We start from the raw sequence: 23,702 nt of genomic DNA, 5'->3' as shown, positions 1-23,702 counted from the left end.
GACATGGTTTGCTAAGGTTGGTGTGGAAGAACTTGAGTGGCCTGCACAGAGACATGACCTCAACCCCACTGAACACCTTTTGGGATGAACTGGAACACTGACTGCACCCCAGACCTCCTCACCAACATCAGTGTCTGATCTCACTACTGCTCTTGTGGCTGAATGAACACAAATCCCCACAATCATATTCCATATCTAATACACTCCTGCTATGTATCTAATACATATCCTTTTCTTTATTTGAATTTCCTTGTGGGATTCATTAAATGATCTATCTATCTATCTATCTATCTAAAATCTAGTAGAAAGTGGGTGTGATGGTCAGATGTCAAACTTTTGGTCAAACTTTTCCCTAATTATACTAGAGAACAAACTATACAATCACAACAAACACTCAATTAGATAACAGGAAGAGTAAAGAGAAATGCTCACAAACTTTAGAAAGAAAAAGGGTTACAGTGAAACACGCACACACATGAAGAACTTCATAACTACATCAGATATTAACTTTTTTTAATGTGTCTAAAATATAATAAATTAATAAATTACACACAAATATTTCTGACAGAATACTCCCAAATTCCCAGTCAATTAATAATGAATAAAATGTCTTTATACAAGTAGAAAAAAAATGAAATATCTTCACAGACATAGTGATATTCACCTTTCACAAGTTCAGAAATAACAGTCCTGTTTTATCCCATTATGATTTTATCTATTAGTAGCCTATAATTCATAATTCATATTCATGCTGCTTGCTAATGTTTAGGTATATCATTTTCCATAGTCATGTTGTATTGCTTTTTACTTAGCTTTGTTGATTTTTTACATGAACAGATGAGAAGTAAAGCGACAGGTGAGCGAAAACTGCAGCTTCCTAGGAGCAAACTGACAGTTTTCACATGTTTTATTAAACACTGCCCTCTGTGGGTGTGTAATATAAATAAAATAGTAAAGTCCACAATCACTGCAAACTGCTCAGGTGGATAAATTCTACAGAATGCTATAAATATTATGTAATTGCTATCTTTTTACTTTTAGATATGTATCTTTTATGTCCTTGTCTAGGTTCAATGTTCAATGTGATTGGTCAGATGGTGTTGATTAATTTTCTTTAACAGCAGCTCTGACAGTAGTTTGAGTACAATTCAATTCACAGGTTGATATTAATGCACTCATTCTAAAATGTTATTGTTTCTATAGTAACAACTTACACAGGAACTTGTTGGGCTGATGCTCACATAAACTAAGCCTAAGAATAAGCTGCTTAAAAAAATAAAACAAAACTGTTTTGGTGTTTAACATCAAAAAAAGATAGAGGTTGCTTGGTGGGATTAAATAAGTGATCTATCTATCTATCTATCTATCTATCTATCTATCTATCTAAAATCTAGTAGAAAGTGGGTGTGGTGGTCAGATGTCCACAAACTTTTCCCTAATTATACTAGAAAACAAACTATACAATCACAACAAACACTCATAGATAACAGGAAAAGTAAAGAGAACTTGTAGGGCTTATGCTCACATAAATCAAGCCTAAGAAAAAGCTGCTTTAAAAAAAAAAATAAGAAAAAAATAAGAAAAATGGTTTTGGTGTTTAACATGAAAAAAGGATAGAGGTTGCTTTGGTGAGGCTTTCTGTAAGAAGATATTTAACATATATGAAAGAGGACTTCACTCAGTGTCAGAGCTTTTACGCTTTCAACCTTCAGGAAAATCTTGACAGAGGAGTTTGCACTTTGTTGTTTCTCAGTAATGTGACAAGCTGATTTTGCTTCTTATTAGCCAATCAGCTTCAAGAGAGAGAGAAAAATGAGAAGCTGATGAGGGGACGACTGTTATAATGTGAGTCATAACAGGAACTCACTTGTTGCGTGGGCGTTCCACAACTGTAAAAAATGTAACTCTAAATGGATAAAAAGTATGCGCCGTTCTTTAATCCATAAAAATAGTTATGACTGGCAAATTGCTGTAGTATAGGTGGAATAAAACTCTTTGGGATGTGCCGTTATAGGAAAATAATCGGCTTGTGGTTTACATGTGGTGGTTACAACCTGACACCATCCCGGTCTAATTAGTGTTTTACTCCTTATGTATAAAATCTACAACACAAATAACCTCCTGCTGTGGTTTGCTTACAGTTTCATTATTGATGTGATAAAATGTTAAAATATGTTGTTGTGACAATATTAAAAGACATAAGACACACTATTGCACCACACAGGCATTTGAAGTGTGCTCTCCAGAGCTCATCTGCGCTTCACAGATAGCCACCATCCACTGCTGCTGCTCCTCAGCCGATCCAGCCCGAAGGAAAAAGGTCCTTTTACTTCCCTGTGGTCTTATAGTCCAGTCAAAACGTCCATCCTGCTCCAGGGCCTCGATTTCTGCCCCAATCAGACTGATAAACTTAACAGGATTCTGCAAGAATAAGACCATTTGTAGTGAGTTCACCTTCAACATGCCATAATTTATGCTGCTTATCCCTTTCTCACAGTACACTGGCGTTCGCCGAATGGAAATCGGCTAATCAGACATTTTCAATCAGTATAAACAAATTAATTTTATTTCTGCAAGTCTGTTATAAGATTAGTCAGGACACTGTTGGGTTTCTGTGTGTAGAGTATCATGACTCTGTGTTTAGCTGCTGGTGAACAGGGCAATGGGTCTGAGCCTCCTGCTGGAAAAACAATTCACACCGCTTCATAATAACACTGATACATTAGCACAACTAAAGCTTTTATAACATATACACCTAGTAGGCTAGGTAACAAACTCATACTTATGAAAAACTGCAAATTCTTAAAGCCCATAGTGTTTAGTTTCATATAAGCCATTAACCATTACTGTGGAGTGTGACGTCACAAATCAATGCTGAACACAGGCACCCCGAAACAGACGGAAATTTCATTTTTGGTCTCTGGTAAAAAGAGTTAATGCATAGCTGGAGATTCTACAAGATCTTGAGTTAAAATAGATCATGCAAGAGTAGATAACTGTATAAAGAAGGCACTGTTCTGGCCATGCAAAGCAACGGCGTCTGGTTGCCATAGTAACCCATAACAACAGCGTCTGAGAAATCAGACCTGCTGCAAGTTTGGACGCTCAAGAAAGTGAATTTGATCAGTAATTTATTTCATAATATGTCTACCTGGATATGTAATGGTGTGTCGAGGTGTTAATGAAGCTGTTAATCCTTCTTAAGTGCGTTAAAAGCCGGGAGTAAGCTGGGACACTAGCTACACCTCTCTCCACGCCTTTACCTTGTCGTTTCCGCCGTAGTAAAGCTTGGACTCCTTGATCTGAAACCATGCTGGCTTCCAGCGACGTGTGAAATGAGTTTTTTTGGACAGCCATCCCTTTTTAGCCTCTTCTGCCTCCTCTGAGCGCTTTCCCGTCGCACCGTTAGAGGTCGCAGACGTTCCGGCCATCACTAGAGCCCGTTACAAGTGAATCCGAACTGCGCATGCGCTACAGAGATCCTTTACATTTCTGCGAAATGTAGTTTCACAAGATTATTTTTTAACTTGGTATTAAACCTTGTCATATTTTCTCATGGCTGAATTTGCTCTCGGTCTTGTCCTTCATTCGCCTTCAGAGGAAAACCTCTGAATTTATCATCCTAAAGTATTATACTACCTAGAGGAAGCGCGAATTAAAACTGCGCATGCGCGAACATCATATTTACATTGTGGAAACTATATTTTTACTGGACTCGTCTGTTCACTTAGTGTTTTATCACATTTTAGTGTACAGTCTCATTTTTGATTACAAAAGCTGTAACCTGTTTATTTTTTAAAAATATATATATTTATTTTTGCCGATATTTCTCTACCGAGGGAAAACACAAACTCGTAGCTCGTGTTTATTGAAAGAGCGCATGCGCGTAAGACATCCGCTTTATTCCGCTTGTCGGAAAATGTAGTTTTACCGGCAGAACGCCTTGAGAGGAAAAGCAGGCGGACTCATAATCCCAGAAGCGTTTGGTTCTGCGTCGTTTAGCCGTATTATTCACATTGGCCAGGAGTGAGAGAGAGAGAGAGAGAGAGAGAGACTCTGCTCTAATGGGATACGCATGAACGGGATGGAAAAGTTTTCTGGCTGAGAAGTTGGAAAACGTGAGAGCAGAGACTCAGAAGTAAAACTTTTAAAGAGAGCGTTGCAGAAGAGCATCAGGACCCTGAGAGCCTGCTGCTTACACGAGCTTTATGTGGCACACTGGGGGAAATGGACATAAATAAAAGTGGCCTATGGTGGAATTTGGCATCTCAGGGAAGGAAACCCGCCCTTTGGAGAAAGGTAACGGAGAACTTTTCCCTACCACTGGCTCCTTATCAATCCAGCACTGAAGTGAGAGTAAGAAGTAGTAGGCTCTACCGTGCTCGCTTCGCTTATAATTCCACATGATGCTTTACTGGGCTGCAGAACAGCGTTAATGGGGTGCAGATGTTTGTCCAGATGTGCATTAACCTCGGGTGTTTGTGTAAATACAGTATATGATAGCAGGCTATGAGGATGGCTGGACTAGTCTGGGTAATGAGTCTAACACATGATCCATAAATCTCAATTTCTGTTTCGAGTATTCAGGTTACTCGATTGTGTTAGTGTGGATGTAATTTAGTAATTGTTGAATCAATGCGTTTGTTTAATAATGTTTACAGTTACACATTAACTTAATCCCTCCCCAGCACACACATTTGCTGGAGGATATTCCGGTGCATTGTAACATTTTAACACTTGTTTTGCAGTGATCCTGGATGTTGTCGGACCTCGCGCGCTGGATTTACATTTTCAGTCCAAGTATCCAAAGACTGTGCGTTTAATTCTGTATTCCTTTGTAAATCAAAAGACCAAAGTGGATGTAAACAAACAAACAAACAAATAAACAAGCAAAACCAAACAAGTGGAAAGCATAGCAATGAATTATTATCAGCTGTGAAAGCAGGATCTGAGACATGCTGGACTTCTCCCGAGCTGATAAGTGTTGAAAAAACAAGCCGAAAGAGTGCAAATGTCCTCGTGCGGCAGCTCGTCCCCTCCGTCCTTCCCGAGACCGTTTCCCGTCCCCGCGCATCCCGCCGCCCCGCTCGCGCCCTCGCCCTCGCCCTCCGCGAGCCCCCCCGCCACGCTCTGTGGCCGCCTGTCTAACGGCAGCGCGAGCGCCCCGAGCCCGACCCACTCCCGCGAGTCCTTCCACGGCGTGTCCTTCCTGCTGCAGATCGGCCTCACCAGGGAAACGGTGAACCTGGACCCCGCAGATGTGTCCCTGTCGGCGGTCAAAGAGCTCGTGTGCTCCATCGTGGACCAGAAGGTAAACACACAAGTGTTCTGGTGTTGAATTACCCGACACCTACAGGCTTACACCAGCACCTCCACTGTTATAACCCAGAGTGTCACATTACAGCCATTCACCCGGCAGAAACTTCTGTCCAGATATTCTCAGATATAACTGAGGATGAGTTCAATCCAAGCTTACAGATGAGAAGTTGAGGGGATTTGACCTCACACCCTTCGTGTTACTAGAAGTACAGACCCTTCAAGGAACTGTAGTGGAGACCTGGCTTCACTGGCATTGTGACTTTTTTTGTTTGTTTTGATTTAAATCACCAAAGAATGATTTAATTGATATTTCTCACACACAAGCATGAACGCTCGTTTCTTTTATCAAATGCAAGTCTTCCAAAATCATCAGCGAGTACACTCTGTACATTTTCACTCAAACTAAAGCGAGTTGTGTTACACTTTTAAAAAAAGTCAGTGGGTCAATTGTAACACCACTCAAAAACTTGAGAAAAAAATTATCAGGAAATATCACATGAAAATTATACATTCATAACTCATGAGAGAAACCTTTGAAGGCAGCTTGGAAATTTTTTACAGTAATTACACATAAAACAATCATTCATTTAAAGATATATTGAAATGGACTGATGTAATCGAGCTCTTTACTGAGAGCTCAAAGAATTTCTTGTTTTATCAGTTATATCATGGTTATGACATATGGTTACTATGGTTTAACAATAACTGAGAGTTAAAAAAAAAAAGGATAACATCTTTTTGAGAGCTTCATCTAAAAACTTCATCCTAGTGCAGAAATTAGTGTGCATCTGTTCTGTCAGTGCTTATCACCTCTTACTGCACTTAACAGTCTGAGACCCTCTGAAGCAAGATGCACTTTTGTTACAATTGTGCTGCAGGTTGCACTCATGCTTTCTCGTAATCTTGCAACCAAGAATTAGCATGCACAAACTCTGAAAACGAAGCTAACAGTGAGGGTAGAGGTAAGTGTTCACAACTGCACGGATTGAAAGGAAAAAACAATATGAGAATAATAATCATTTTGGTTTTGTTCTCTGGGGTTTTTTCGTAAATATCTCCAGAAAGAGTGAATCAGTCTCGCCGTTTTTTTGTTTTTGTGGAGATGGACACAGCGAAGTGACATAAATGTATATTTACGTAATGAAGTCACAGTTTCATAGTGCACTTAGAGGAAACAAACTGTTTTTGTACTGTGTTACAGTAATGCCAGCTCTCCCCTACAGCAAAAAAAAAAAAAAAAAATACAGTTTTCCATTTAGCTCAAACCAAGTCATTCATACACATTTGTATGTTGTCCCCATTTGCTTTTTTAGTTTTACACTGGAGTTTGCACAGTCGAGTGCAAACGTTTCCCCCCCACCCGAGTGCAAAAGTTTTGCAGGATCCAGACAGCTCAATACGCCTGGGATTCAAACTCATAACCTTCTGATTAGTAGCTCCAGGCCTTTAACCTCTCAGCCACAACTTCCCACTTGGGTCAAGAAGTCGCTTTTTAGTGCCACACAACGTTGTTGAAGGAACTGCTCAGTAATCACCAATAAACAATAAGCTAAATAGGACAAGACAGCACATCCTAGATACTAGACTGCAAGTATGATACAGCAAAGGCATCAAGGATTGTAAGTAGAACATAGCAAAAAAAAAAAAAAAGAGAGAAAGTGCAAATTTAGCAGAAGAGTATGTGGCAAAGTTGATATGGTGCCTACAGACTGAAACCTGTAGCAGCAGTACTGATTGAATAAATGTGCAACAGTAATGACTGTATATTTATACTATCAGAATTAGCACTCCATTTGAGCTGCTTGAAAAGGCTACTGAAAGTTGATAATGTAGAAAAAAATCTATCACATTTCATAAACAAGATATAAACTTTTAAACTTCAATACATTTTTTAAAATTCTGAACTTTAACACCCACTGTTTAACTATCACTTTTGCTGCTTGTGATGATGTAGTAAAACCAACATACTAAATATCATGTTGGTGATACGGTTTCATTTAATTTGTCCTAAAGGCATGCAAATGTTATGGGATTCTATCTCACCCAAAATCTTTTCCATCCCTCAAACCGCATGCAGTTCCTCAGTAATGTCACACACAGAAGCTAAACTGGGGGTGTGAGTGCAGTGAAGTGGAGCTTCGCTAACTTTGGTTTATGTAATTGGGAAACAGACCTATCATCCGGTAAAGTAATTTGATGTAATGCATATAATAAATGTAAATCAAAGCATGGTGATAAATCATAATGATGGTAATAATTATGATGCAATACAGTTTTACACTGCTTAAATGCTTTCTTTACTAAACTGTAAAACATTTCCATCAGTTAAGGCACTTACTAACTGCTATGTTTATATATTTCTTAAGGCAAAATGTGAAAAGAATATGAAAAGATTTATATTTTTGGCCAGCCATTTGTAGTTAAAGGAAACAGTACAGAAACAGAAATATCACACACTTCGTATATTCACTTTTTCATGAGATCAGTGTTGTACGGAGTCCTGAACCACAAGTTGTGAAAAAAAAAGTGCTATGCCATTATTTCAATTCAACTTAATAATTTGTTATTTCCAGATATTGCATTGTTATTTCGACTTAATATCTTATTTTGACGTAATAATTCCTTATGTTGAGTTATTAGCTCATAATTTCAACATATTATCTCATTGTTTCTTCTTCTTATGACACATCTTCTTATTCTTAATCTTGTTGTTTTGACTTCTGAAGTAACATTTAACACCCCGCAATCTATCAATAAGACAAATTTATTTAATATTAGCTCATAATTTTTTATTCTGTATGCAGTTTCCCAGTTAGTAAGTTAACCAGACAATGCTTCAGTTGACATATAGTGTACCTATAATGATGGTAATTTACTTAGATTGCAATTCAGATGTGTTCAGGTTTGGTCAAGGCTTTGACTCCTAAGGCTGAAATCGCCAGAATTTAATGGTCGTAGTGCTCATTTTGACCATTTGTATTTCGAACTGATATAACACATCAAAATAAAATGATAATACCTCGAAATAATGAGTTCTTAAGTCAAAATAATGACATAATATCTTGAAATAATGAGATCTTAAGTCAAAATAATGACATAAAATGTCAACAGTTTTTTCATCACTTGAAGTTAAGAGCTCCTGTAGGGTTGAGAACTCCAGATAATAACAACTAAATTAATTATATAATAAATTTAACATACAGTGGCAGCCATCTTGGACAACCAGTATTTTTTATTTTTTTTTTACCATGGTACAGCCTGATATCACTGCACCCCCAGTGGTGGATAATAACAAGGTTCCCATTTGAGCTTAAATCTTTAACAACTTACCAGTGCTGCTATTTTACTAAACTGATTCTTCAAAAATGACATCGAAGTGGAGCCAATGTAGTTTGAAGCAAGTGTATGAATGGAAGATATTTGCTCATAGTTGTTAGCTACATTAGCCTCATAGTTAAAGGTGTAAAACTAAACAAGTCAGCATCGAGCAACAAATATGCCTTAGCTGATTGATGTTTGAAGTAAAGTAAAATCGTCTGCTCCAATGCTATATTCAGTTCTGTTTTCAGCATTAGTCGTCTCACAGTTTTGCAGATTGTGATGCTGATTACTGACTAAATCCCAACATGATGACACATTTTGACTCGAATTTGAATGTACAAGATTAAATGCTTGAAGCTAGTAGCAAGTAGTAATATGCTTCTTTAGTTCCAGAGCTGCAAATTAAGTTATTTAACAAAGTTTTTAAAGGTATAAATCCACTCAAGTAGGCATGGTAACTCTTTCTAACCTCTTAACCTCCTAGCCATATTATTCTGTAATTTATCTTATGGAATACTATTCAGTAACTACAAGAAATTATTCAGTAACTACAAGTGAAACTATTAGGAAAGGCATGTTGTTACAAAAGTAAGCACTGCTGGCTGGGATTTTAACGGATTAGGAAAACTCATATATGCAAAGTTGAAATGATGTTATTTAGTGATTGATGGGATAGCTACTATCTTTTGTCCATCTGTAGGAATGGGTTTCATTTAACAGGCTGGATACAAGCAATTTTTTTCCCATAAATTGTTCACAGGAGCATTTACACAAGAAATGTGGCATTCATGAAAAATGAGTTAATTCGGGAAAAACATTCATGTCCTACAAAAGCGCTGAGTTTAAAAAAAAAAAAATTAAAAAAAATATATATATATATATATATATATATATATATATATATATATATATATATATATGTATATGTATATGTATGTATGTATAAAACAATATTTATGTTGCATGCATGCCCAAATTTAGTGAAAATTTTGTGAAAGTCAGTCATTTTATATTGGTGACTTGAAAAAAAGTGATCCAGAACAGATCCACAAATGAAAACAAATAAGGCTTGCCATTCAGTGACAAAAGAAATGGCACCCTATATAAGGGGGAAGAGTTATTATGTATCTATGGTAACTGATGCGCTGCAATGGCTGAGCTGCTTTACTGGAAGATTTAATACATGCTGAGTATAGGAGGCCCTCTTTAACTGTTTATTTGTTACTTTGTTGTTTTCAGCTCACTGCGAGCTTTGCCTTTTATGGAGTTTTTGTTTGCATCACTGAATGTAAATCAGTTGTGCTGTGAACATCCTTGGTAATTTATGTGTGATTGGCATTTATCAACATACACTCTTGAGTATATGTTAGTGCAACACGTGAGTATGAAGAAAATCACCGTTAATGAAACTTTTGTAAATCTGACAGGATTTTTTAGTCTGGTTTGACTTATGAAAATATTTCACACAACTTTATTATAAATGAGGCTCAACTTTGTATATGTTGAATACTGTTTATCGTGCTGTTCTTACCATCTTGCAAGTATTTTGAAAGGCAGTGTGGAGCAGTTTCCAAAAATCACTCACAGTTACCTAAATCTTTGCTAAATCTAAATAACTTCTGACTAAATCTAGATAACAAGCTATCTGTTATTGTAATGAGAGTTTGTCTTTGGAGTTGTCATTGTTTGCTAAACATACTACCAAAACAGTGAAACAGGTTATTAAATACTAGCTAACTAGTGTTACAACGAAGGCTTGACAGTTGTACCTAGCTACTATCACTCTATAAAAGAGTGTATTATATAAAATAATGTTTAAGCTGCTAATACCCGGAGTGCCTGTCATTGCAGTACCTATATAAACCTAGACAGCTAGCTAGCATAACACAATAAGTTGGATGCAGTCCACCAGGGTTAATAATAATGATTTTCATGTAGAACAATATGGATAAGACGGTATAGTTTCAGTTTGGAAGTTCAGTTTCGAGCAGCTGTAGCTTTACTGAATAACTCTCCTAAGCGACAGGACAGGAAAGCATGGAGACTAATGGAATGATGTCATCCGTGGGTCAACACATGACCTGCATCCTGTCTTGTTGGGACTGAAAGTGTGCTTCTGAACTCCTTTTGACGTTTGTGTTAGTAGTTGACCTTTTTAGATAGAAGAGTCTTTCATTCCCAGAAGAGCCCCATAGAAGTGCAGGTTTTAGTGACCACATAGTGATGGGCTCAAATCTCAGGACTGCCAGAAAGCCACTATTGATCCACTATTGTTAAGAGCTGTGGTTACTTGCATTACAAAATCCGTTCCTGTTGTAAATCCAAATTGGTGTAATGTTATGAGGTAGACATGCTTCAGCTGGATGAGCCAGTGTGTTAGCCTCCCCATCCCAGTGCATGCGAGACAGAGTGTGTGTGTGTGTGTGTGTGTGTGTGTGTGTGTGTGTAGGGGTGGTGATTAGGGAGGGGACAGCCCCTCAGGTCGACAGGAAGTTGGGGAGGGAGTTCCCCTCCCCTGCCGGTCGCCATTCTCTCCTGTTGGTTATCCGAGTGTGTGTGGAGGAGGAAGAGTGGAGGATTGTGTAGTGAGGAGGAAGAGGAGGCGGCGGTTAGTTCGCAACTCATGCTCGTGTGCTGTAGAACATCACAAGGCCTGCTCAATCAGCTCCGTGCTTCAGGAGCGGAAGAAAATAATCATATGACATAACTTGTTCAGAATGAACACACTAGAAAATGAATAAAAATGGTGATTACATATAAAGTTAACACAATGAGCTGAAAAATTGAACAATACATTTTAGGATGTGGACAACAGTCTTAATCATTAACAATGTATGAATTTTAAGGTATTACCTCATCCAAAAATACAATGTATTTGAGCTGAAGTGTGCTTCTTAAATTTTATGAGTAATGAAGATAACAAGAAAAGGGAGCTTGTATCCTCCAGTTTAAGATGATGCATGTTTAAAGTCATCAAAAGAGATAAAACATACAAACCAAATGATAATTATTCAGGTTGTCATTCAAATTTCTTCTAACATACAACATCTTCTATCACACATCCTACCTGAGTCCTGCACAGAGTGACACCCTGCTCTGTTCTACGACTGTTTTTATCTCTGCAACGTTCTTTTGACTATTTTTATAAATAACAGTATGCCAAAAAACAGTGTAAGAAACCACACAAGCGTGTTTGAGATACACATATGGTGTTTAAGCATCAGATACGCTCAATATAGTTTGAGGTGAGTGTGTGCTGGTTTAGACATGCAGTTTAGATAACTAGAGGACGTAAGCATCTCTTAGATGTTAGTTCGAGTGCAAAACTAGAGAAGCAGACTTTAGACACCAGACATGCCATGGCTGATTGACTACATTTGAGGTAAGAGGAATGTTGTGTACATTGCATTTGCAACCAAACTATCGATTTAACGTCATATCAGTTTATAGTTGCTGAGGAGATCGATGATAGTTAATGAACGTGACTCTGAGTCAGCGTGTGCTCACGGACCTGTCCATAAACACTCTGGCACCAGCACTGGTCTTACAAAAGGCACAGGCCAAATAGCTGATGGATTTATAATTCCTGGGATGCGAAGAATCTGCTTCCCGACATGCTTTTACATCATTCACAGGCTATGCAAGAATGCAGAGATTTCAGTGTTTACTTTAAACAGGCCTTTGAATCCTAATTTGTCTTGGTTTAGCCAGTGTGTGAGGCCCTGTTTCCCTCATTGCAATGCTGCAGGCTAAGTGTAACTAAGTAAAACTGCTTTCAGGCTGGCAGGAATACTGTTTGCTTGTGTTGCTGTTGTACACATGATGAGTATCACTTATTTCTCAGTTATGTATTTTTGTATGCTCTTACTCAAGAGGTTTTTTAAATAAAAATATTCTAAAATATGTAAATTAATTAATTTTGAATTGTTAAAATAATTTCTGGCTGGCACAGGTAGCCAGAATGTGATGTCATCCCACACAGGAAGGAAATTATCGCTAGCACCTCAAAGTCCTCTAATTTGATGGAAAACCTGAGAAAAGTAGTCCCGCTCAAGCACAACTTCCAATAAAAAGAAGTATGTGTGTCACCATCACCACTGCAGAAAGTCAGAACGTTTGTCGCAAATTTTTTCAAAGCACCTTAAAGCATCCTCAATACTTTTCCATTTACAGCCTGCAAAACCTGTGTTCATATGCGGCATTCTTGCTGCTTTGTAAGTAGTAAATTGTATATTAACTGATCTAAAGCCAGTACTGCTATAAACTCATTTAAAAAGTAGAGAAGATGGACTTTACACAGTGTGCATGACCATGTTGATTTGACGTCACTCTGTAAATGGGGAAGTAAGTGGTATTTGAGAAGACTACCCCAAGTTGACGAGTTGAAATTTCAAGTTAAGGGGTGTTTTCAGTGGCTTTTACCGGTCGTAGATGACGGATTACAAGTTGCAGCTTCACCTCGAATGCAGCATCATTGTGAGATGTGTTTGTTTCACTTCCTGGTTCCTGTCTCCACCCCTGTTCTACCATTGGTTGGTTTCCCCACTGTGTTCAGCATTTGATACATTTGCCTATTTATACCTCCTTGTGTCTTTGTTTCATTGCGACATCTCATTCATTGTTACTGTATGTTCCTCAGCCTTGTTTCCATTCATATTTATTCCGGTTTACCTACTCATGCCTGTTTTCATTTCCTCATTATGGATTTGGTTTTAGACTTTCTGATGTTGCCCAACTGTGCTTCAACCTGTGTCTGGAACTGCTATGATGATTGCTTGATTGGCCCTATTAAAACACACCCTGAGTTTATGCACTTCTATCCTGCCACATTACAATTTTCCTCCTTTTCAGTAGTCTTTGTAAACATGTAATGCTTTTAATTGTCAAAGAACACTTCGACTATAAAAAAGGTTCTGTAAAAAGGAAGTTTTTGTTAAGTAGACTTTGTTAATTTGGCTATTATTTAAGGAATAAAACACTTACGGGCTGGTGTGATGTGACAAAAATGCAACTTGTTACCAAGAAAACAGAAAACGCAAGGTCCTCTATCCTGAAGTCTGCCCTTTGACTGAAATGAAATCTTAAAGGAACAGCTTTACCGATACTGTTACAAAGCAATGACACTGGAAGTCTCCAAAAATGCTAAGTAAACGTCCCATCACAGAACCATATCAGTTGTTAAGACTGCATTTTTCTTTGTTAAATGACTGTTTATAATAATAATTATTATTATGTTCATGTAAGTTGTCTGTCTATGTAAGCATCTGCCATACAAGTCTCTGTGAATTACTATAGAAACAATAATGTATTAGAGAAAATGCATTAATATAAACCTGTGATTTGTCTTGTATCTGGAACTCCTGTCAGAGCTGCTGTTATAGAAAATTAATCAACACCTTCTGACCAATCAGATTTGAGACTTCAACGGCGCAGCACTATAAGCACAGTTAGAACATACTCTATATTAGGTTCTGAAGTTGTGTGGGTTGCGATACGGAAGGATGGGTAAGTCGCTGTGTCTAAAAACAAACTATATAATAACCAAAGTTGAAGGTCTAAAAGCAGAACAGAACGGAATTCCCCTTTAAATACGTCGATACGATTAGGCTTTGCACTCCAGCAGAGCAGTCATGCTTAAACTAAATGCTTTACATCAACTAGTGTGTGTGAGTGAGCTCAGTGTGCACAGTTCAGGGTCATTACCTGTTTAATGCATAAACCACTCTGCTGGAGAGACTGAATTCCATTAAGAGAATGTCACAGGAAGTATGTGTTCACAGCTAAGTCAGGCTGTACACCGAAGGGCTGTACAATATGTTGTTATTGCATCATCGTTATATCGTTAATAATCGTTATTGCAATATTGGCCCTAACAATACAGACACAAATTTAGCACACTACAGTTTTTTTCTCGTCAGTAACAGAGGTTCCTGATATGTTGTGTTGATAAATTGTAGTTCGGGCCTAAAAATAAAAACAAGTAATTTTGGTCAGATAATTGTCACCCGATAGTTTTAATACATAGCAAGTGTATCAATATAATCACAATATGCTATTTTCATCTATTACACCCATGCAGTGGAATCCCAAGTTGTGTTGTGCTGAAGGTAAACACCCGTCTCAGAAAAGGTCATTGCTGCATGCTATTGAAGATGCCACTCGCCAAGTTCATTAAAATGGTGTACAGAAACAGAAGGTGTTATCGGGAGTTTAGACGTTTCATAAGTCACATCATAAATCACAGATGTTACACAGTTCCTTCATGTAAACTGGGGCTCTGAAATTTCTTTCAAAGTTGCATTAAAACCTTTTAAATATTTACTGCTTCAGTGTGATCTAATGAGTCTATAATTATATACTGGCACATTAGCGGTGACACAGCATGTTTTTATCACACAACCCGTGGATTGTGAAAACGTTATTTACCTACAGAATTGTTTGCTTCTCGCTGATATTTGCAGTGTGTTTTTTGTGCTTTAGTCTTATTTTAAAATGGATCAAATTTGTTTTGTTCCCTTATTTGTTTGCAGAAGGACTGAAATAATCTTACACTTATTAGACAAAAAAAAAACAAAAAACAGAATATCACATTTACACAATTCTCAGACCCTTTCTGTGTTTTTTAAAACACCTTTTGTGTGCATGTACTCTTGTGTAGCTTGGCACATTTGGGTTTTTAGATCGTCTCCCATTCCTCTCTGCAGAACCTCTTAGGCTCTGTCAAGGTGGATGGGGAGTGTCGTTATATTTTCAGGTCTCTCCAGAGATGTTTAATGAGGTATAAGTCTGGGCTCTGGCTGGGCCACTCAAGGACATTCACAGACTAGTTCCACAGACACTCCCGCAATTTTCTGACCAAGTCTCGAGCCACTGTCCTGTTGCAAAATGCCCGAGTCTGAGGTCCTGTACATTTTTGAGCACAAGTTCTTCAAGGATGTCTCTGTACTTTGAGCCGTTCATCTTTCTCCCAATCCAGTAAAACATCCCTATCATGCTACCACCACCATGCTTCGCTGTAGGGTTGGATTTACATAGGTGATTGTTTTCCTCCAGATGTAACACTGGGCTCTTGGGCTAAAGAATTCAATCTTAGTTTCATCAGAACTTAGAATCTTGTTTCTCATGGCCTGCGAGTTATACTGTGCTTTATATTGAGGAGTTGCTTTTGTCTGGCCACTTTAACGTAAAGGTCTGTTTGTTCAGGGGTTACAGAAGTGGTTGTCCTTCTGTCAGGTTCTCCCATTTCCACACAGGACCTCTGGAGTTTTGTGAGAGTGGCCTTCAGGTTCTGTGCCACCTTTCTGTGTGATTATCTTCTCCCCAGTGGCTTAGTTTGGCTTCAAAGCTGCAGAAACTTTTCTGTGTCCCTTCGTAAATCTGTGCCGTGACACAATTCTGAATGGGAGTCTATAAACAATTCCTTTTGCCCCAGATAATATGTACACCAAGGTATGTCTGTCCAAACTGTGTGAACTTTAAGCCAGTTGAAATATCTCAAGGATGATCAGTGGAAACGGGATGCATCTGAGCTCAATTTCAATTGTCAAAATTTCTGAAAACTTATCTTCATAGGTGTAACTTACACTGGGTAAACTTAGTCTAGCTTGATTCACAGTGAGGGTGGCAGGGTAATGTAGGTAATGTAAATCATAACTCCAGCATTTCCAACGTATTCTTCATCCCCTTATAACTGTCGAATTTTAGAAAGGTGATGGTTAAAATGGAAGTGTTATCTTGTGATGCACCTGACACAGACAAATAAAAACTCTTCAGACTTTTTTTTTTAAATCCATCAACTTCAACAGGTCTTCATAAAGGAATCAAAAACAGTAAAACTGGTTCTGAGAGCCCAGGAGCCGAAGAGCTTATTTAGCTTTTGTACTTTGCATAGTTTGATTTATACCATTTATACGACCTCTGCTTGATTGATTTCACCCAGAATTGAGCACTGAGCTGCCAATAGTCCAATCTACAGATTGAATTGAAGGTGACCTCTCTATGACAAGCTCTGTGAGCTTTTTTGGTTGCTGTATTTAAGATGGCTTCCTGTAATCAAAAATCGCCAGAATTTCTGGAGACTGGTTTTGCTGTTATAGACTACACGGAGGCTTGAGGATTTGGAGGTGGCGCCTGTATTGAATGGGTGAAAGACGGTAGACGGGTGGACCGTTCTCTTCGGCCTGTGTATTATGACATGACTGTCTGGACTTTGTGTTTTTGTCTTGCTTTGGCTGTTTCCAGCCTGGTTAAAGTTTGCCCTGTCGGGGCCACCACCTTCACAATCATCAATGTTGTCTAGAGAGGAGTTTGTTTAGCTTGGGTTATTTTAATGAGTCAACACATCCGGAGATCACTGCTACTGCACGCAGGCATTGGGTACTGAAACTAACAACACTGTTAAACAACAACTAGCTGTACTAATAGTGTAACTATTAAGTTATATTATTTATGTAATTTAAATGTGTTATATGCTTACAGTACAGTATGTACGTTTTTAATCGTCCAATGATAATCTGGGCTGAGTTTTGCAAAAGCATCTCATCGAACACGTCTTTCTACCGATTAAGATAGGTTACATTTCTGTTGCTTTTTGGAAACTGGGATCTGATTGGTAGCTGGCACCAAACAAATAGAGTAAACCAGCCAAGGCCATTACGAATCAGATTTTTACCAGAGAATAATCTGATTAATAATCCTTTACATAGATGAATAATTGCCATGTACACTTTTGAATCTGAATACTATCACCACTGTTTGTGTCACAGTGCATGTTGGGTAGAAAAAACTAGCCCTATTAGATTATTTTACAAATTTAAAAAGGGTGAAACACTGTAAGCTAGTAATTTAGAAGTATGTAGGACACAAATTGTTCTATTATATTTTTCTTAATGAGGACATTTGGGGATGTTTTTTAATTTGACAAAAAAAAACAAGTTTTAACTCTAAAAATGCTAAACAATTGTTAGCAAGTTAGATTTTTTTTTGGTTTGGATTAACTGTAACATACATGTAAACAGAGATTTTTAAAATGTTGCCAAAATGAATGTGAATATAGAAACAGTTTATTCTGAATCTGCAATCCAACAAGTTATTTTAAATTGATGAACACCTTGCCATTTAAACACAACCAGTGATTCTCTTTGGCAAAAGTTTTAATCCAGAGTCACTTCAACAAGAATGTAATCTGAACATACAGCTGGACAGTTAAAGATCTTCCACTGTGGCTTTCTGGTGGTCCTGCGATTTGATCTCAGAACCTTCTTGTCACTAGTGCAGAACATTCAACACGCCTTGTATTTTAAGAATTGTTGTGATTCTCTTAGATGAATTCTGTGCTGTTGAGATGTTCATATATATGAAAAAACACTTAAGAGCTCCAAGGTCCAATAATCTTCAGTGTATTTCAAACCCAACAACACACTCAGACAAAAATATGTACATCTGAACGACATATTTAATGAACAAACAGACCTGTACATTCGTAAAAACCATTTACTTCATAGGCGATTATTTCAACAAGCACCACTTCTTTTATTATGGACAGAGAAGACTAGTTCATAAAAGGCAAATGAGGAAGCCATTTGGGTGAAACTGGTACAACCTCCAACCTCAAAGGTATTTTAGTGTTATGATGTCACAGATGTGAATCATACACAGTGTGTAAATAGTGGTGATTTCGCCACCACTCATTAGAACCAGTCAAGCCCCTTGGATGAATGGCTACACATCTCCATGATTGAAAGTCCAATGGGCATGCTGGGGATGATCACTCGTTCTAGCGTTTGCAAAAATGTAAAGGAATTGCTCAGCTAAAAGAAAATGTACGCAATTTTAACCTTATTCAGCATGTAGTTGATAAGCACAGACAAGCTTCGTGTGGGACGTTAGTGAAAGCAATTGTATTTTATTGAATATTAGATCTTAGACTGAATATTATTAAAGCTTAAACTCCTCTGTCCTGAAGACTTTCTCATGGTGGAAAACTTACTGACTGTTGTAAAGAGCTGAGACTCCGTCTATAAATGTTAAGTCAACGTCTCATTATAAAAAAAACTTCAACATTTCAGCCATTATAAGTTTTTCTTTGTTAAATAACAGCACATTTTAAAAAAAATCCATGTATTATTCAAGTTAGATTATATGCAGCATCTGCCAAAAAGTCCCTGTGTAAGTCGTTACTATAGAAACGATAACGTATTAGAACAAGCGCATTAATACATACCTGTGATTTGCCTTGCAGTCAGGACCACTGTCAGAGCTGTTGTTATAGAATATGAATCAGTGTCTTTTGAAAAGTTAGAATCGAGAATACAACAGCACTGATTTCTAAATTCGGACCTTCATTCCTGGTTTGCAAATCATTTATTTAGAAATGCAATTGCCCAATTAAATTATGAAGTATAAGACGATCTGGAAATATATATTGCAGAAAGGGTTTTGGAGGAGATAAACTTCTATCTACATTAGCTTCACTTGTTGACTATTTGGGGTAAAATGCCATAACAGATTTCCTGTGAAACCAATTTTAGAAAAATTAAAGATATGGTGAAAAGCAGTAGCTCATGACAATCTACATAAACATTATGCTGCTATTAGGGACCCTTTAAAATGTCACTACATTCCATATTGATGCCAGAATAATGATTGCTTATTTTGGCTAGATTTAAATGAGAATAAAGCAACCCCATAATCCTTTTAAGTGCACGTGATGGAAATGACACTCAGCTAGGCAATTATCATGAATACTGGCTCATTCCCAGTGGAAACAGAGTGAAGGCCTATTAAAGGAGCATGAATGCACAATGGGTATATAGTTTGTATTAGAACTATTTTGCATTTTATCTATATCTGATAAATGACAGTGATATGCAGATTTCTCCATCTTTCCATAGATAAGCAGCTCTGTGTATCAGTGTGAAACAATTATTCTTCACAGTTGTGTTTCCGATTGTCGTTGCCTCAGACAAGATGCTTTTGTTCTTCTGGATGGCCAAGAGGCATGGAAACAGCACCAGGAAACACCCTCTGCCTGGCTGTGTTAGTCCCATCATGCACTGCTTTCCTGTTCTCAACATGCTGTATGAAAAGTTTAAATAAACACAGACTTGTGCAGATATCAGACACATCTTTATTAACACCAGGTTTGAGTCCAGGATGATTACGAGTTGATCATCCTAAGTTGAACAAGGTGAACTTGAAACTTAATGATTAATGATGTTAAGTAGAAATACCACTTTTTCGGTTCAGACACTGATACTGAAACTGTATTGGCTGATAACAATATGATACTTTTTTTTTAACTAATAAGCTTTAAAATGATCAATTTGTAACTGAAGCATCTCACTTAAGATGGCCACATAAAATTACCATATTGAAACTGCTTAAACACACTCGACTACTCTGTAGGAAGAAGTGCATCAACTTGACATCCACAAGTTTTTTTTTTTAAATTTAAGTAATAAAAAAAAATTTAAAAAAAAAAACAAAAACAGATGAAAAAAACAAAACAAAAAAAAATTCAAAATAAAAAACCTAACCACAGTACAATACTTATTTATGACAAATATATATGTATTTATACATATATATATATATATTTTACAAATAGTGTAATATATATATATATATATATATATATTACACTATTTGTAAAAAAGTAAACAAAATAATTAACAGTAGAAAATAATTAAAACATCCCTGTGTAACAATGAAAATAAATGGCATGTTATCATAGCATGTTAGCTTGTTCTAACAGTATTTTCTGCTAATACCTATACTGGATATAACATCAGTCACATCTCTACTGTTAACCCTATTATCTCATAAATACTGTTGTTTCATTGGTCAAATTAAACTGTAGAGTATACAGCCTTAGTAGTCCATCTATGCTACTGGAGCACACAAGGTGGATTTGCTGTATAATTTGAACTGAAAATGAACCGTGAATCGAGTGGAATTCACTGAAGTGAGTTGTTTTGATGGAAATTTATACAAAAGGGGTCATGCTGACTTTCATGTAGCAGCACATTCACTTATGACTGGTTTTGGTTCAGTAGCTTTAACCCTTCCTGGCTCTTGTGCCTCCACGAGTTAATATTAACTTGAGTTAATGACAAAATGATTGTTGAGTGCGTGACTCACACAGGGAAAAATTGCCAGGTCAAAGCAGCTGTGAAGAAAGTAAATCTGGAACAGAGGATTATGAGCTATAACAACCAAGTAATGCAAATTTTTAGATTTTCATATGACACTACATTGTGAGGGCAAAGATTCAATTGTTTGGCTCGAGGGTGCAGGGGGGCTGGGATAAAGATAAAATAATTTGTTTAAATGCACTTGTGAAGACCATCACTCTTAAGTCTTAAATAGTTTAACAAAACTAGGGCTAGAAGATATGAAGATATTGATATCATATTAATTAAATTATATCACAGTATACTTTCTTAAAATATTGTAGAAATTGTTTTTATTACATTTTAAATGTTTAAATGACTGTAATCTGCTGTATGATGTTAAAATTTTGTCTTTTAAACTGTAAAATATATATTTTTAATTTTACAGATTTTTTTTGCAGTTTTTTTCTCCTTTCAAAGTTAAACTTTTTTTTAAAATACATTTTTGTAAATATTAAATGAAGGATCTAAAGGTTTTGAAACACTACTGTATTGCTGGGACATTGTTAGCAAACCTATATAGGTTAGTAATGACTCGGTGGTTAAGATATTGAGCTACTGGTCAGAAGGGTCATGATTTCAAAACCCAGCGTTGCCAAGCTGCTGCAGCAAGGCGTAGCCTCAAGCCTCAATTGCTCAGTTGTATCCTGTTTCAATTGCAAGTTGCGTTTCATCAGCCAAATGAGGTAAATGTAAATATCTATATATTGTAGTGCATACTGTATATTATAGAAATGTCTTCAAGCACCATGATGTGATATTTTTTTTAGTATTTTTATCACCCTCTTCCAATCAAAAGACAGAAAAACAGGTCACTAAAAAACATATTTTATGGGATGTAGAGCACCAGGTAATCATCACCTCCCCAAGTGTTTTATTCCTTACATGTTGTATCAGTGTGTTAGTGTTGCTGAAGTGATCAGTTAAGTTGCACTCATTTAGTTTGTACTTCACTTTTTTATAAGCTACATAAATGGTTATAGATACATGATTTATAAGTGATCTGTCTTACAAAATTGCCATTTTGTACTAGCTATGTGCCAATAATTAGTTGTGTGATATAGTGTGAAATAGAGTGTGTGCAATATCAATAATGTGTACATTTTAAAATATTAATTCAAGAAGAGAGCTTCTAGGTAGGCCACCTTTGCCTGATTTAGAAGGTAGGTCTAAAGCTGTCAGATTCCTGCCAGAATTTATTGTCTTAATGTGTGACATTTATACTAGTTTTTAGTCTCCTTCAGTGTCTTATTTAATACATTTTTTTTCCCATGGTGTTTTCAAATTCACAACATGGTCCAAATGTCCGCTTTCTTTTCTCTAATGCTCATTAGACCAACATGACGAACAGGAATGACACATTTTTAAGTGAACTATGTTGTAAATACAGCTGCTTCAAGTTTGACTGGCCCATTCGTCAGGTTTAATCGACACTCTTAGAAAATGAATCCTGTTAGAAACTCTTAGAAAATGAAGCTTGCTGTTGCGCCAGTGTTGCTTTCAGATTGCGAGCGGTGTAGATTGGACAGATGGTCGCTTACTTGACACAGATGTGTTGCTTACGTGTCACATCCATTGTGTATTGATGATATAATACGATAATATAATAACATAATAACAAGATACACTCATTATTGTCAGGTGTCTGTGCTTTCATAACTCCATTGTTGTTCACGGTACAAAGAAATTGATTGGGCATTTAAAACTATTTTTGTAGCAGTGGCTTTATTTTTTCTTTTCTTTGTGAAATACTTGCATTTTTTATAAATCTTTTGAAACACAAATCTCTTGAATCTATAGTAATTCCTTGTTGGTGTTTTGTTAGCAACACCTCAGCAAAATTATATCATTCGATATCTTCGAGTTTCAAGATGTGATTACTTTCTGCTTTTTTTTTTGAGGAAGCAACTGTGCACTGTGGCACACGAATGCAAACGGCGTACTCTACATAAACAGCTCGAGCACATCCTCTTTACTGTTTGCTTCTCCATCATGTGTGCTATTGAGTACTTTACCTTGCCAGGTCAGTGATGGTATTCAGAGGCTGGTTGCTTGCTTTGATGGACACACTTACCCCTTGTTCACTTTGTACACACTTCAGCTTTGAAAATCTTTGGGCTAGCATAGAACCTTGCGTAAGCACACAGAGGATTATTCAGCCTCAGCAGTGCAGGAGAACTGCTGCCATAAATGAAATACCAGCGAAACACCATGACAGAGAGTCTATTTTGAGGTGGTGTGTGAATGACGACAGTTCCTCACTGAACCACGTGTTTGTTCTCTGAGCTGATGTCTGAGCAGTCCTGGTGATTTGTTAACATATGGATGTCATCAGTAATTTTGAATATGCTTGATTCTAATTTTTGAATATGAATCATCATTACACTATAGTGAGTAAGTGTATGTATATATGTGTATATATATATGTGTGTGTGTGTATATATATATATATATATATATATATATATATATATATATATATATATATATATAAAATTAAGAGAATACAGTATATTTAAGGAATTTGAGGAATTTGAATAGTATCATTAATCGTAAATAGAGAAAACATTATTTATATCGATATATCTATAAATGTTCAGAAATGTGTGTACACAAATATTTATTTCAAGGAAATACAAAGAAAAGTATCGAATACATACTGTATATTATTAAATAAACATTTGACTATACATTTAAAACATTAGTCATTGTTGTTAAATTGATTTTAATATGGATTTTCATTGAATCTGTATTTAAATGCGTTTGGAAACGTAGGGATTTTTTGAGGCTGTTCCGTCAGGGTCTGCTTCCTTTTTTTCTGGAGAATCTTACTTTTAAACTGTTTGGTACATTTCCTATTTCACTCAAGTGAAATGAGATTCATCACAC

At 36.8% G+C, this 23,702-nt stretch overlaps 2 protein-coding genes across 4 annotated transcripts in view; one reads left to right on the top strand and one right to left on the bottom strand.

The window, feature by feature from the left end:
- Window positions 1-555: 555 nt before the first annotated feature.
- On the bottom strand, window positions 556-3,908 carry si:ch73-111k22.3 (pleckstrin homology-like domain-containing protein). The gene is made up of 2 exons (XM_026922922.3): window positions 3,264-3,908; window positions 556-2,421 (listed from the first exon to the last, which is right to left on the bottom strand). The coding sequence occupies exons 1-2, from the start codon at window positions 3,429-3,431 to the stop codon at window positions 2,209-2,211; spliced, it is 381 nt and encodes a 126-aa protein (XP_026778723.2). The 5' UTR covers window positions 3,432-3,908; the 3' UTR covers window positions 556-2,208.
- Window positions 3,909-4,020: 112 nt separating this feature from the next.
- Window positions 4,021-23,702, top strand: part of LOC113531878 (serine/threonine-protein kinase D3) — a 57,719-nt gene continuing 38,037 nt past the window's right edge. For all 3 annotated transcript variants that reach the window (XM_053242093.1, XM_053242094.1, XM_053242092.1), the window contains exons 1-2: window positions 4,021-4,299; window positions 4,749-5,311. In XM_053242093.1, coding sequence (XP_053098068.1) covers window positions 5,012-5,311 — 300 coding nt within the window. In that variant the 5' untranslated portion in view covers window positions 4,021-4,299; window positions 4,749-5,011. The remainder of the gene's footprint in view (window positions 4,300-4,748; window positions 5,312-23,702) is intronic.

This window comes from Pangasianodon hypophthalmus, chromosome 19 (genome assembly GCF_027358585.1).
Source record: "Pangasianodon hypophthalmus isolate fPanHyp1 chromosome 19, fPanHyp1.pri, whole genome shotgun sequence".
Lineage (NCBI taxonomy): Eukaryota > Metazoa > Chordata > Actinopteri > Siluriformes > Pangasiidae > Pangasianodon > Pangasianodon hypophthalmus.
Note: the sequence above shows the minus strand (reverse complement) of the source record. Positions and strands in the feature narration are given on the sequence as shown.